At 42.3% G+C, this 14,943-nt stretch overlaps 1 protein-coding gene across 1 annotated transcript in view; it reads right to left on the bottom strand.

The window, feature by feature from the left end:
* The window catches only part of SMIM14 (small integral membrane protein 14), a 50,344-nt gene that overhangs the window by 12,831 nt on the left and 22,570 nt on the right, over positions 1-14,943 (bottom strand). Inside the window, exon 3 of the mRNA XM_040335113.1 lies at positions 11,075-11,123. Within this exon, the coding sequence (XP_040191047.1) occupies positions 11,075-11,123 (49 nt within the window). The remainder of the gene's footprint in view (positions 1-11,074; positions 11,124-14,943) is intronic.

Raw genomic sequence — 14,943 nt, 5'->3', positions numbered from 1 at the left:
ACAAGAAGGCCTGGCTCGCAGTCTACACCCCAATTCATCCCAAAAGGTGTTCCATCAGGTTGAGGTCAGAACTCTGTGCAGGCCAAGTTCCTCCACCCCAAACTCGCTCATCCATGTCTTTATGGACCTTGCTTTGTTCACTGGTACGTAGTCATTTTGGAACAGGAAGGTGCCATCCCTAAAATAGGGAGCATGAAATCGTCCAAATTGTCTTGGTATGCTGACACCTTAAAGTGGATGTAAACCCGAATTATTATTATTTGTTTTAATGAAGACTTCTACCTAGTAGAGTAGAGGATGTCAAGTCATCTGTACCCAGTCTTGCCACGAAGAGTTAATCCAGCTCTGAGCAATCCTCTTGTCCTTTTTTTTTTTAAGGCGCAAAAATAAATAAAAAATATGAGACGACACAGAGTGTGGCCACTTCCCCCACGGCTGTGACTGACATCCCATTTCTTTATCTCATGCACTAGCAAGAGTCTATGGCTCCAAGTGTATGACATGCACAGGAAGGAGTGTATATGACAGGGGGCCATGGGCACGCTCTCCTTCTGCTGGGTGCACGCTCTCCTAAACTCTACAGGCGCAAGGTTTGGGACGCTGCCTGGCCATGAGAAGTGTAGCCGTGGGCGGGGAGTCATGTGACATCTTACATCCACTTTAAGCGTTCCATACACTGGAACCAAGGGGACAAGCCCAACCCCTGAAAAAAAAAAAAATAATAAAAAAAAAAAACACCATATCAAACCATAATCCCCCCTCCACCAAATGATTGAGACCAGTTTACAAAGCAAGGTCCATAAAGACATACATGAGAGAGTTTGGGGTGGAGGAACTTAACTGGCCTACACAGATCCCTGACCTCAATAGAACACCCACATCAGTGTCTGACCTCACAAATGCGCTCCTGGAAGGATGGTCAAACATTCCCATAGACATATTGAACCCTACGGAAGACTGGGATGTCAGTGAAAGTTCATGTGTGTATAAAGACAGGTGTCCCAATACTTGGTAATTAAGTGTATATAGAGAGATCAGTCATCCATTTGGTGACATACAGTTGTGTGAAAAAGTATTGGCCACTTTCTGATTTTTCTGCACACTTGGCACACTTAAATGACTCAGATCAAACACATTTTATTAACACACAAAGATAACCCGAGTAAATACAAAATGCAGTTTTTAAAGCGGAGTTCCACCCAAAAATGAAACTTCCGCTTTTCGGAACCCTCCCCCGGTGTCACATTTGGCAGCAGATACCAGTCTAAGACAGGCATTTGCACCCACTTCCGGGCATAGACTCCCATGGAGTCACACTACTTCCTGTCCCCCTCGCTGTCTCCTGGGAAACACACTGGTCCCAGGAGAGAGCGGGGAACAGTGAGGGTGCAACACGCTACACACGCATGCGCAGTAGGGAATCGGGCAGTGAAGCCGCAACGCTTCACTTCCCAATTCCCTCACCGAGGATGGCGGCAGGGGCAGCCGAGAGACGAGTGATTGCTCAGCCTTGGCTGCCGACATCGCGGGCATGCTGGACAGGGAAGTGTCAATTTTTTTTAAAAGTCAGCAGCTGCAGTATTTGTAGCTGCTGGCTTTAAAAAAATAAATACAAATATATATATATATATATATATAAAAAATAATACATTTCAGGTGGACCTCTGCTTTAAAATGATGGTTTCATTTATTAAAAGGCAAAAAAAAAAAAAAAAGTGTCCAAACCTACCTGGCTTTATGTGAAAAAGTAATTTCCCCCTAAACCATATAACTGGTTGTGCCACCCTTGGTGGCAACAACTGTAAAACGCATGTGTTTTACGATAACTGGCAATGAGTCTTTCACACTGCTGTGGAGCAATTTTGGCCCACTCTTCTTTTGCAGAATTGTTTTAATTCAGCTACATTGGAGGGTTTTCCAGCATGAACGGCCTGTGTATGGTCATGATACAGCATCTCAATGGGACTTAAATCTGGGCTTTGACTAGGCCACTCCAACACCTCAATTTTGCTTTGTTTGAACCATTTGGACGTGGACTTGCCATTGTGTTTTCGGAACACTGTCCTGCTGCATAACCAAAGTGCAGTTGAGCTTGGGGTCACAAACTGATGGGCGGACATTCTCCTTTAGGATTTTCTGGTAGAGCTCAGGTCTTCCAGGTCCAGGTCTTGGAGCTGCAAAGCAGCCCCAGACCATCACGCTACCACCATCATGTCTCACTGTTGGTATGATGTTCTAGTTATGAAATGCTGTATTCGTTTTATGCCAGATGTAATGGGATGCACACCTTCCAAAAAAAGTAAAATTTTTGTCTCATCAGTCCACAGAACATTTGCCTAAAAGTCTTGGGGATAATCAAGATGTTTTTTTGGTAAATGTGAGATGAGTCTTTGTGTTCTTTTTGGTCAACAGTGGCTTTGGAACTCTCCCATGGATGTCATTTGTGCCCAGTCTCTTTCTTATTGTTGAATCATGAACACTGATCTTACCTGAGGCGAGTGAGGCCTGCAGTTCTTTAGATGTTTTGGGTTCTTTTATGAACTCATGGATGAGTCGTCTTCATGCTCTTGGAGTAATTTATGTAGGCCGGCCACTCCTGGGAAGGTTCACCACTGTTCCAAGTTACCTCTATTTGTGGAAAATGGCTCGCCACATGGTTCACTGGAGTACCAAAACCTTAGAAATGGCTTTGAAACCCTTCCTAGACAGATACATGTTTTTTTGTAAACTGTTCTCGAATTTTAGATTGTGGCATGACATGTGGCTTTTTGTGATCTGTTAGCGTGCTTCACTTTGTCTGACAACTTCTATTTATGCAATTTCTTGATCCAAAAGGTTTGGAAGTAATCAGGCCTGGGTGTGGCAAGTGAAATTGAACTTGCCTTTTTCCAAAAATTGTGGTTAATCACAGTTCATTCATGATTGAGCATGGGAGGGGGGCAATTACTTTTTGACATAGGGCCAGGCAGGTTTGAACAGCTTATTTCCCTTAAAGGGGTTGTGAAGTAAAAAACAAAACAAAAAAACAAACAGCTTCCTTTACCATAGTGCAGTCCTTCTGCACTTACCTCATCCTTCGATTTTGCTTTTAAAAAGTCCTTATTTCTTCTGAGAAATCCTCACTTCCTGTTCTTCGGTCTGTAACTACACACAGTAATGCAAGGCTTTCTCCCTGGTGTGGAGAAAGCCTCGAGGGGGGAGGGGGCAAGCAGGCAAGTCAGGACACTCTCTACTTTGCAGATAGAGAAAGGAGCTGTGTGTTAGTGGGCGTCCTGACACTCCTGCTTGCCCCCTCCCCCCTCAAGAGGATTTCTCCACAACAGGGAGAAAGTGTCGTTTTACTGTGTGTAGTTACAGACAGAAGAACGGGAAGTGAGGATTTCTCTGAAGAAATAAGGACATTTAAAAGCAAAATGGAAGGATGAGGTAAGTGAAGGAGGACTGCACTAAGGTAAAGAAAGCTATTTAGGGGAAAAATAAAAAAATGTACCTTTACAACCCCTTTAATAAATGAAATAATTTAGAAACTGCATCTTGGATTTACTTGGGCTACCTTTGTGTAATATTACAATTTGTTTGATGATCTGAATCACTTAAATGTGAGAAATATGCAAAAACTAAAATAATAAGAATACATCAAGAAGGGGGCAAATACTTTTTCACACAATGGTACACGTAAACTTTATACACAATTTCTAAGAATGCCCAGCTATTCAACTGTACTGGAGGGATGTTTTATCCTGCATTTAATTCTTACCACCATACCTCTTATTAAAGTGTTTGCCCTTTGGTGGATACTTTAGCGCCCACTGTAGCATCCCATATCCTACTTACCTTATTGTTTTTCTCTGCGATAGAAAGCTTACCATTTTATCCTGGAAAAAGACCACAGTACTGAACTTACAGGCCTGGAAGGCCCTAGTTATTGCTGCTTTACACTTCTACCAAGTCACCTACTCCAATAGAGTCCACAATTCCTGGCAAGTGTGCTCATTTTACTCCTTGTGGTGGATTGCACAAACCAGTGAGCAGCATTTTTTTTTCGATCGGTGGATTATTTTTTCATTAATCATTTTTCACTTTGAATGGACTTTAACTTTGAAGTCATTAAATGTTATACATTTATTAGCATTTTTGCTTTTTTTGATCATAGCACGTTATTCACATCTGAATTTGCTGAATTTCATGTCTTGCCAATTGCGGGCATAGTAACAATTATCTATGCCACATCTATTGCATTAATACTTGTTTATTGTACGGTGTCATTTGCTTCACCATACAGCGCTGCACTATTATTTTAATAGTTTATTTTTATCAATTAACAAAATGGAAAGTAAATGAACAGAAGAGAAATACAAATCACTTCAATATTGTGCGACCACCCTTTGGCTTCAAAACAGCATCAAATTCTTGGTACATTTGCACAGTTTTTGAATGAACTCGGTAGGTATTTCTAAACATCTTAGAAGATCTGTGGTTCATTCTCTGTGGTTGCAAAGCTGCCTCAAATCTGTTTTTTCATGCAATCCCAGGCAGACTCGACGGGGAGATGAGGGATCTACAATGGCCAAAACATCACTTCCAGGACTCCTTGTTGTTCTTTACCCTGAAGATGGTTCTCAATGACGTTGGCTGCATGTTGGTCATTGTCCTGCTTCAGAATACAATTTGGGCCCATTACACACCTCCCTGATGATATGGATGAGTACCTTGCCTCTATGGGTGAAACTCGAAAAATTTAAATATCTCGCAAAAGTTAATTTCACTAATGCAACTTTAAAAGGTGAAACCAATATATGAGATAGATTTATTACATGCAAAGCAAGATAGTTCAAGCCGTGAGTTGTCATAATTGTGAGGATTACGGTTTACAGCATGAAAACCCCCAAATCCACAATCTCAGAAACGTAGAATATTACATGCAATCAATAAAACAAGGATTGTAAATAGAACAATATCCAACCTCTGAAAAAGTATAAGCATGCATATGTACTCAGTACTTGGTTGGGCCCCTTTTGCAGCAATTTCTGCATCAATGCGGCATGGCATGGAAGCTAACAGCCTGTGACACTGCTGAGGTGTTATGGAAGACCAGGGTGCTTCAATAGCGGCCTTCAGCTCTTCTGCATTGTTCGGTCTCATGTCTCGCATCTTTCTCTTGGCAATGCCCCACAGATTCTCTATGGGGTTCAGGTCAGGCAAGTTTGCTAGCCAATCAAGCACAGTAATCCCACGATCATTGAACCAGGTTTTGGTGCTTTTGGCAGTGTGGGCAGGCGACAAGGCTCCCCAAATCATCACAGACTGTGGAAACTTCACACAGGACTTCAAGCATCTTGCAGTGTGTTCCTCTCCATTCTTCCTCCATACTCTGTGTCCTTGGTTTCCAAATGAGATGCAAAATTTGCTCTCATCAGAAGAGAGGACTTTTTACCACTGAGCAACAGACCAGGTGTGTTTTTCTTTAGCCCAGGTAAGACGCTTCTGACGTTGTTTGTTGTTCAGGAGTGGCTTGACAAGAGGAATACGACATTTGAAGCCCATGTCCAGGATCCGTCTGTGTGTGGTGGTGGTTCTTGATGCACTGACTCCAGCCTCAGTCCACTCCTTGTGAAAGTCCAATACTTTTGAATGGCCTTTTCCTCACAATCTTCTCCAGGCTGAGGTCATCCCTGCTGCTTGTGCACCTTTTTCTTCCACACTTTTCCCTTCCACATAACTTTCTATTAATGTGCTTTGATACAGCACTTTGTGAACATCCAACTTCATTTGTTGTAATTACCTTTTGAGACTTTCCCTCCTTATGGAGGGTGTCAATGATGGTTTTCTGCACAACTGTCGGGTCAGCAGTCTTTCCCATGATTGCGATTCCTACTGAACCGGACTGAGAGACCATTTAAAAGCTCAGAAACCCTTTGCAGGTGTTATGGCTGAATTAGCCGATTAGAATGGGACAATTTGAGCCTAGAATATTGCACCTTTTCACAATATTCAAATTTTCCGAGATTGTGGATTTAGGGTTTTCATGAACTGTAAGCCATAACCATCACAATTATGACAAATCACGGCTTGAACTATCTTGCTTTGCATATAAGAAGTCTCATATTAGTTTCGCCTTTTAAGTTGCATTAGTGAAATAAATGAACTTTTGCACAATATTCTAATTTTTCGAGTTTCACCTGTATTTCTCAGCATGAAGGACACCATTGATGGGAAATGTTGAGGACCGTAGACACAGTATAATTTTTGAAAGCATTCTTAAGCCTATTAAACACGATCGGACTTCCAGCAGACTTTTCTGTGGATTTTGGTCCGAAGGGCCTTGGCCGTGAACTTGTTCTGCATACACACGGCACAAAATTTTAACAAACATTTACCAAACCACGTGGTTTTTAGCTCTTTACCCGCCACCCTTTGGGCAACTTCTGCTATTGTTGTCTGATGTTTAACATTGGTCCTGAGCATGCGCGTTTGTACTTTGGATTTTAGTTGGATGGATTTGTGTACAAACGATCGGATAAACCGACATAACAGATTTATTGCCAGACAGTTGGCGAGCATGAACAGCCAACATTTGTTGTCGTTAATTCAGCCAACAATTGTCTGAGGGAACATACACATGGTCGGATTATCCGACGCAACACGTCCATCAGACAATTATGGCCATAAAATTGGATCGTGTGTATGGGCCTTAAGAAAGCATATGGGTCAGCACTGAGATTATACAGTTCAGTATTGCAAGACAACAACTGGGTCAGTACTGGGAGAGTGAAAGCATGCGAGTCAGTACTGTCTGCAGGGGCAATGACAATCAGGATTTGTTGATTTTATCAATATAGTCATATACATGTGAGCGCGCACACACCTTTGTATTTGTGTAAATATGTCGGTAAAATAACATTCGGAATTGGTGATCCCCATGGTGGTCAGCTGTAGTTTGCTGGCTCCTAAATGTTTCAGCATGGTACCAGGTCCCTGAGATTTGTCCAGGCCTGCCCTATGCACTGCGCAGACTGTGGTGTGCTGTCCTGCTAAATCAGCAGACGACCCTTCCTATTAAATTTCTCCAATCTAATGCTCCACTTTTGTAATTTCCTTCTCTACCGACATGGTCACACAACTGCACTGGAACCGTTTTGAATTTGGATAGCCCTCTAGAACACAGAGTTTAACCTTTCAGTCAAGACACCCCCCATTCTAAAAACGTCCAAAGCAAATACACTTTTGCACATTGATAATGGCTAGTATTCCAAAGTTCTTTTCTCCCTCAATTTCTTCCCATCAGTCAAACTAACAAGACCCCAGTGCTGAGGGGGCACAGGAGGGTCAAACAAGAATGCTGTGGAGGCAACAGACATCTTCGTCAACTGATGACGTTGTTATGATGTCAGTGTCTAGTCATAATGGTGCATAATGAAAACCCGTGGCTTTGTGCAACTAAAGGGCAGGCTTGATCCACCTGCTGGCTTGCATTACAATTTTTAGGGATTTTGTCAAGGCACCCTGGTTGAAAAAGGCTGCTCTAGAGGATATACCTCTACTTTTGAATGCATTATATGTCATATAAAAATAAAATCTATAAAAAAATAAATAAGAATAATGGTTAGCAGTCCTAGAGAATGTTTCTTCAAAACCAGGAAGCAATCACAGCTTATACATTTATATGTATAAAAGGAACAAACGCCCACTGGATTGAAATAATTCAAGGTTTTCCCATATCTTATGATTCATGGGTACTCCTATTCCACTGTACAGTGGAACCAGTAGGCCGATCAGGGCACTCCATCGCTCCACTGGAAACAATCCACTGTCCCTACTATCCAACAATGGTTCCAAGAGATGGACCAAAGTTACCATATGAAAGACCTTACACTTGAACTCAGATTTAGCAACCATCGTGCACACAATATGGGCCTGCTGGTTCACCTTTTCTTCAGCCTACTCTGAGATAATGTCTCAAAATACCCAATTAATCCACATTTTATATATCATATATTTCAGGTCAAATATCGCCTATGTCGAAAAATGGAGCACCACAATTACTACACCCCCTTTTTTTTCTGGTTCCTTTCTTCCTCTTACCCGACTTCTACTCTCCAATTCGTTCTTGGAGATTTGTTATCATACAGTTATAGTTAATGTAACCCCCTCATTCATACTATCTGGTTGTTATCTTACCGATTTGTCTAGTATTGCCTGGACAACTGTACACATTTTATTTTTTGGTGGCCTTCCTTACAGACTGTATGTATGATGCACCATTTTGTAAAAGGACTGTTACATTTATTTATTTATTTTTCAATAAAAATGTATTGAACACAAAAAAAAAAAAAAAAAAAAGGCAATACCTCTAGACTTCCTACTGGATGGTCAGGAGAATACCATTCAGGGGAGCAGTGAAGCCACTAAGGCCCCTTTCACACTGGGGCAGGTGGTGGTATAGCACCGATATTTCGGCGCTATACCGTCGTAATTGACGTGTGATTTGCCTGCTAGCGGCCGATAAAGGGTTAATACCGCCCACAATGCACCTCTGCAGAGGCGCATTGCGGGCGGTATTACAACGGTTTCCCATTGTTTTAAATGGGAAGGAGTGGTATACATACCGCTCAAAAGATGCTGCTGGCAGGAGATTTTTTTTTCTCTCCTGCCAGCGCATCGTCTCAGTGTGAAAGCCCTCAGGCTTTCACATTGAGAAGGCTGGGGCAGGAGTTTTTACAGACCATGTAAAGTCATACTACATGATCAGATTTTGCTCTATGTAACAGCAGTTTGTGCAAATGCTGCCTATATTGGACATGTGCACACTGAAATATTTAGTTTCGGAATTTAGTTTTCGTCCGAAAAATAAAAAAATGTTGTTACTCTTGAAATTTGTTTAATTTTGTTTAGTTAAAAAAAATGCATTCATCCAAAATAATTAAGGTCGAATCTGTCATTGAAGACTTATGGCGTCTGTGGAATGTTCTAAAAATATTTGACGGACCAGCTAAACTGTACGACGCTGCAATCGTACATTTCCAGTCGAATGTTCCGCCTACAAGCTATAGTAGAATTCTAATGTTGTATGACACTAGTACATAAATTATATTAATAAATTAATGCTAGTCAACAAACATTCGAATTCTTCTATAGCCTACGGGCCGAGCATTTGACCGGAAATGTACGATTGCAGCAACCAACAGTTTAGCTGCTTGTTGAAGCTGCTTAGAAATTTCGACAGACACCATAAGCCTTCAATGACAGATTCAACGTTTGTATGTTTTTTGCTGCTTCGTCGAATCTTCGTCGTTCATGTCGAATGGTCTACCCCCAACAGTCTCTAGAATGTTGAATCTTCTCTCTATGTAGAATAATCTTTGACTAATAGAGTCAATGTTGCGCACATTCGATAGACACAGATTGCTATCGTCAGCATCATGTCGAATCGCCTATCTATATTGAACTGTTGTAGCAACAAAAACAAAGCATTCTTTTAGGTCGGATGTTTCGGATTCTGTGCGTTAGTTTTCGTTTGTTAAAAGCGATAACAAAAATAGCCAAAAATCGTATGAAAATGAATTCGAACGAAAACTAATGCACATGTCTAGCCTATATAAACATCCGTACAGACACAAAAAGGTCCTGTAAAAACTGTTCAGTTATTCATCAAAACATCTCTTTACACAATGTAAACTCAGACTACTGTATTTTTCAGACACTGCACAAGAAGCCTAATAACCACCACCACTAATGTGCTACAAAAGAGGGTGTTGGTATGCGTCTTTCCCAGAGGCAGGGCCAGTCGAAGACATTTGGGGCCCCCCCCCAAGCACAAAAAAAAAAAAGTGTGACATTTCCAGTTGAGAAGGGGGGGGGGGGGGGGGGTTTGGCGTCTTACCTCTATCCTCCGCCTCACACGCCAGCATATGTTGGTGTCCGCACAGGGGCCCCAGCAGGGAGGGCCCTTGCCGCATCGCTGCGTCCTCCTGCAGTCCGGTCGGCCGTGTACCATAACCGCACGGTACAGGAGATTCAGTTTGCTGTTCCCGGGGCCGGACTGAAAGGAAGTGAACACTCGGTGTGTGCACTTCCTGTCAGTCCGGCCGGGAACAGGAATCTGATTCTCCTGTACCGCGCGGTTATGGTACACAGCCGACCGGACTGCAGGAGGACTCAGCTGTGCGGCAAGGGCCCTCCCTGCTGGGGCCCCTGGCCAGCTCGGGGGCCCCAGGCAAATGCTTGCTTTGCCTGTCTGGTTCCAACAGGCCTGCCCAGAGGTACATACCTGAGAACTCCACTGCCACTCTGTTCAGCCAACAGGAGTGAAGAAAATACCAATAATTCCAGGTACAGAAGAGCTTGTGATAGGGCTAGGCAATCACAAAAAAACAGTGCCGTCATATGGGAACGAATGTCAATATAAGGGACTCCTGAATTACATGTCAGGGTCTTCTGCTATGGGCAGCTGAACAGAGCAATAGGGGAGCAAAAATAATTTACTGTGTCCTACTGTGGGGAATTAAAGAGAACCTGTTGCTTTGCACTTCTTGAAGAGCCAATCACTGCAATATGTCAGCAGGGATCAGTCATTTCCAGGTCCATATTCGATATTCCATATCAGACTTTGCCCTTCGAAGCGAGACGTGGAACGCACACCACCCCCAGGGATCAGCTGACTCACACACGCCATTTACACCTAGTGCCAGGCCCTATTACATGTGAGTGAAAATGCCACCATTGCTGCTGTTTTTACTTTGTTAAAAAAAAAAAAAAAATTACTACACTAAGACTTTTATTCTGTGGAGTCATTTTTTACATTCTAGTCCCTTCCCGAGTGGCCAGTGGATTTATGCCATTAGCGGAACCAATCTGGTGCTCCCAAAGCGTTTTTTTTTTTATTTATTTTTATTACATGTACAGCACATTATTCTTTACTTTATAATTATACAAGGTTCACTTTAGGCAAATTAAACATGATTTGAAAAGATTAAGCATTCTAAAAAAGTGCCTAAGAAAATAAATGAAGCTATAAATAAAAAAAAAAAAAAAAAAATATCATAAAAAAGACACAACAGCAAACATGTATACTCACTTTCTTGCAAGCATTCGGTGTCTGTGCAATAAGACTGAGACTGCCTAAGCTGTTAAAAAAAAAAAAAAAAAAAATATTGTAGTAAAATAAGTTACTGCAGAAGCTTTGTTATTTCATAAATATAACATCACTTGGCTAGGACACTCATTCCATTGATAAATGATGAGAAAGTTTCAATTAGGGGCTAAAATATTCTTGGAAGCCTAGTGTAGGACTGGAGCTAGCAGCTGCACCCCCAAAACTAAGATCACATCCGAAGGAGAGCTGTGCTCACAGTATATTTGCTGACAAGCTTATCCACTTCAGCCCCGGACCATTTGGCTGCCAAATGACCGGGCCACGTTTTGCGATTCGGCACCGTGTCGTTTTAGCAGACAATTGAGTGGTCGTGCGATGTGGCTCCCAAGCAAACATCTTTTCCCCCCCACAAATAGAGCGTTCTTTTGGTGGCATTTGATCACCTCTGCCTAAAAAAAAAAAGCAATATTTTGTACTTTTTGCTATAATAAATATCCTCAATTTTTTTTTTTTTTTTTTAAAAGCATTTTTTTTTCTCAGTTTAGGCCAGTGTTTCTCAATTCCAGTCCTCAGGCCGCCCCCCCCCCCCCCCCCCCAACAGGTCTTCAGGATTTTCCTCAGATGAAAAGGCTGTGGTGATTACCAAGGCAGTGAAACTGATCAAATCACCTGTGCAAAATAATGGAAATCCTGAAAACCTGACCTGTTGGGGGGGCCTGAGGACTGGAATTGAGAAACACTGGTTTAGGCCGACATGTATTTATGGGGGGGTTAAAAAAATAAATGATCGCAATAAGGGTATATTTTGTGGTTTGCGCAAAAGTTATAGCGTCTACAAAATAGGGGATAGTTTTATGGCATTTTTTTTACTAGTAATGGCAGTGATTTTGCTTCATTATTTATTTATTTTATCGTGACTGACTTTTTGGGATCATGGTCATTTATACAGCGATCAATGCAATAAACAAAAAAAGAGATTACTGTAAAAACAACATTGGCAGTGAAGGGGTTAACCACTGGGAGGCACTGAAAGGGTTAAGTGTGTCCTAGGGAGTGATTCTAACTGTTAGAGGAGGAGCTACCAGTGACCCATCAGCGATCACCGTTTACAAAAGGCATCCCCCTGTCCTGCCTTTTCCGACCTCAATTGCGGGCCGCCCAGTAATATCGAGTTCCCGGGACCTGTGGGCGCACTCACTGGCGGCAAATTTAAAGTGATGTACTAGTCCACCCATTTGCCTGCCCATGCCATTCTACCGACGTGTATCGGCGTGCGGCGGTCAGAAAGTGGTTAACACCATCAGCCAAGGCTTCTCAGGGAAGGAGGGGGAGGGGGGGGGATCTAGATCTACATTACATATTTTATCTAATCTCTATTTGTTTTCTTCCCTGAAAAGCCAGTGATGCGGTGAGCCTCTCCTACCTCCTGACCTTATCAATTACTTTTTTTTTTTTAAAGGGATGTCAAATTTAGAAGGCATAAAGGGCATCTCTGAAACACTCACCGAAGCAATAAATATGTAAAAAGAAATCCTTTACTTGAATTTGCTTCTTATTAGACACACAATGTGGAAGAATAACAAATGTTTTGTAGATGAAAAGGAGGCCTGTCTGACTATTCGGTGTGAATTCCAGCCATCAAATATAGTTCAGTTCAGCAGCGAACCACCCCATACATCAGCATTTAGAGCTTGTTCACACCATTTCCCCCCTTAACAATTTTCTCTGCAAATATTCAAGGGAAATAAGTTGTATATATGTAGGGTGTCCTATTCACACCACAGTGTTGGCGTCATGTGAGTTTTTCATTTTATCTATGCAGAAAAGATATGCATAGGATACCAGTGTTGTGGTTTGAACAGGGCACATAAAAATCAATTGTTTTCTCTGTGCCCTTTCAGAAACAGGTGCAAAAAAACTCATGGTGTGAACAAACCCATAGAAAATAACCATCAGAAGTTGGTAGCAGAAGGGAGAAGTAATAGTCTTCCATGTCAGTTTATTGCAGCAGCTCACAAAAACGGGTAAAAGTTAACCCCCCCCCCCCCTCCACCCCCACCAGACAGTAATCTAACTGCTGCAGCCTTCAGTAACTTTAGACCCTCTAGTTGAATTGTCTTGCTGAACCCATACAGTTAGTCCCTACAGACTTCTATAGAGGAAAAAAAAAAAAAAACACACACACACACACACACACACCACACTAAAAAGGTCATGTGACTAATAGTCTTTGCAAAAGGTAAAGTTCAGGGCAAGCCCTTCAGTCAGCAGCTCTACTTACACCCTACTACCCACTTGCCAACCATAATACATACGGTGGTCAGGTTTCTTGTAAAAAAAAAAAAATATGAGACATGGGTAAATCATTTTAACATTTTCTCCACCTTTAATGTGACCTATAAACTGTACAACTCAATTGAAAAAAAAAACTGAAATATTTTAGGGGGGGGGGGGGGGGGGAGTAAAAATAAAGTGGTTGCATAAGTGTGCACACCCTCTTATAACTGGGGATGTAGCCGTGTTCAGAATTAAGCAATCACATTCAAACTCATGTTAAAAATAGTCAGGGCACACCTGCCATCATTTAAAGTGCAACTGTTCTAGTAGGTCTTTCCTGACATTTTCTTTTTCATCCTACAGCAAAAGCCATGGTCCGCAGAGAGCTTCCAAAGCATTAGAGGGATCTCATTGTTAAAAAGTTATCAGTTAGAAGGGTACAAAATAATTTCCAAGGCGTTAGATACACCATGGAACACAGCAAAGGTGGTCATCAAGTGGAGAAAATGACACAATCACAGAACTGGACGTCCCTCCAAAGAGGCCTACAGGAACATTAAAGGAGCTGCAGGAATATCTGGCAAGTACTGGCTGCGTGGTACATTTGACAACAATCTCATATGTCTGGGCTGTAGGGTAGAATGGCAAGATGGAAGCCTTTCTTAAAGAGAAGTTACACCTAGATATGGACCTTCCGTCGATCGGCTTCCCCCCTCCCCCTATGGTGCCACATTTGGCACCTTTCAGGAGGGGTGGGAGCGGATAACTGTCAAATCCAGGTATCTGCTCCCACTTCCGGGGAAAGACCGCCGCAATCTTCTGCAGCAAAATACGCAATGTCCAGCCCCTTCTCCTTTCCCCCTGCTGCCCCCTGGGAGACACACACACACACACACACACACACACACACAGGTCCCAGAATACAGCAGGGATCATTCAGAAAGCACAACACGACTCACGCATGCACAGTATGAAACAGGCTGTGAAGCCGTATGGCGCCACTTCCTGTTTCCCTTAGGGAGGATGCTGATGCGTGCACCCGGAAACCAAGGGACGGGTCGGCTTGGGATGCCGACATCGCGGGCTCCCTGGACAGTTAAGTGTCCATATATTAAAAAAGTCAGCAGCTTCAGTATTTTTTTTTTTTTTTACCTAGGCAGGCCTCCACTTTCAGAAAAACCACCATGGTCGGCTAAATTTTGCAAACACATCTGAAGTCTCCCAAAAGCATGTGGGAAAATGTGTTATGGTCTGATGAAACCAAGGTTGAACTTTTTGGCCATAATTTCAAAAGGTATGTTTGGCGCAAATACATCACTGCACATCAAAAGAAAACCATACCCACAGTGAAGCATGGTGGTGGCAGCATCATGCTTTGGGGATTGGTTTTCTTCAGCTGGAACAGGGGCCTTAATCAAGGCAGAGGGAATTATGAACAGATCCAAATAAGTCAATATTTGTAAAAAAAAAAAAAAAAAAAACACACAACACACACACACACACACACACACAGAAAGACTCACTCAAAAAGACCAAGTGCTGTAATAAAATCAAAATGCACACCTATGCAACCA

This window comes from Rana temporaria, chromosome 1, assembly GCF_905171775.1.
Source record: "Rana temporaria chromosome 1, aRanTem1.1, whole genome shotgun sequence".
NCBI lineage: Eukaryota > Metazoa > Chordata > Amphibia > Anura > Ranidae > Rana > Rana temporaria.
Note: the sequence above shows the minus strand (reverse complement) of the source record. Positions and strands in the feature narration are given on the sequence as shown.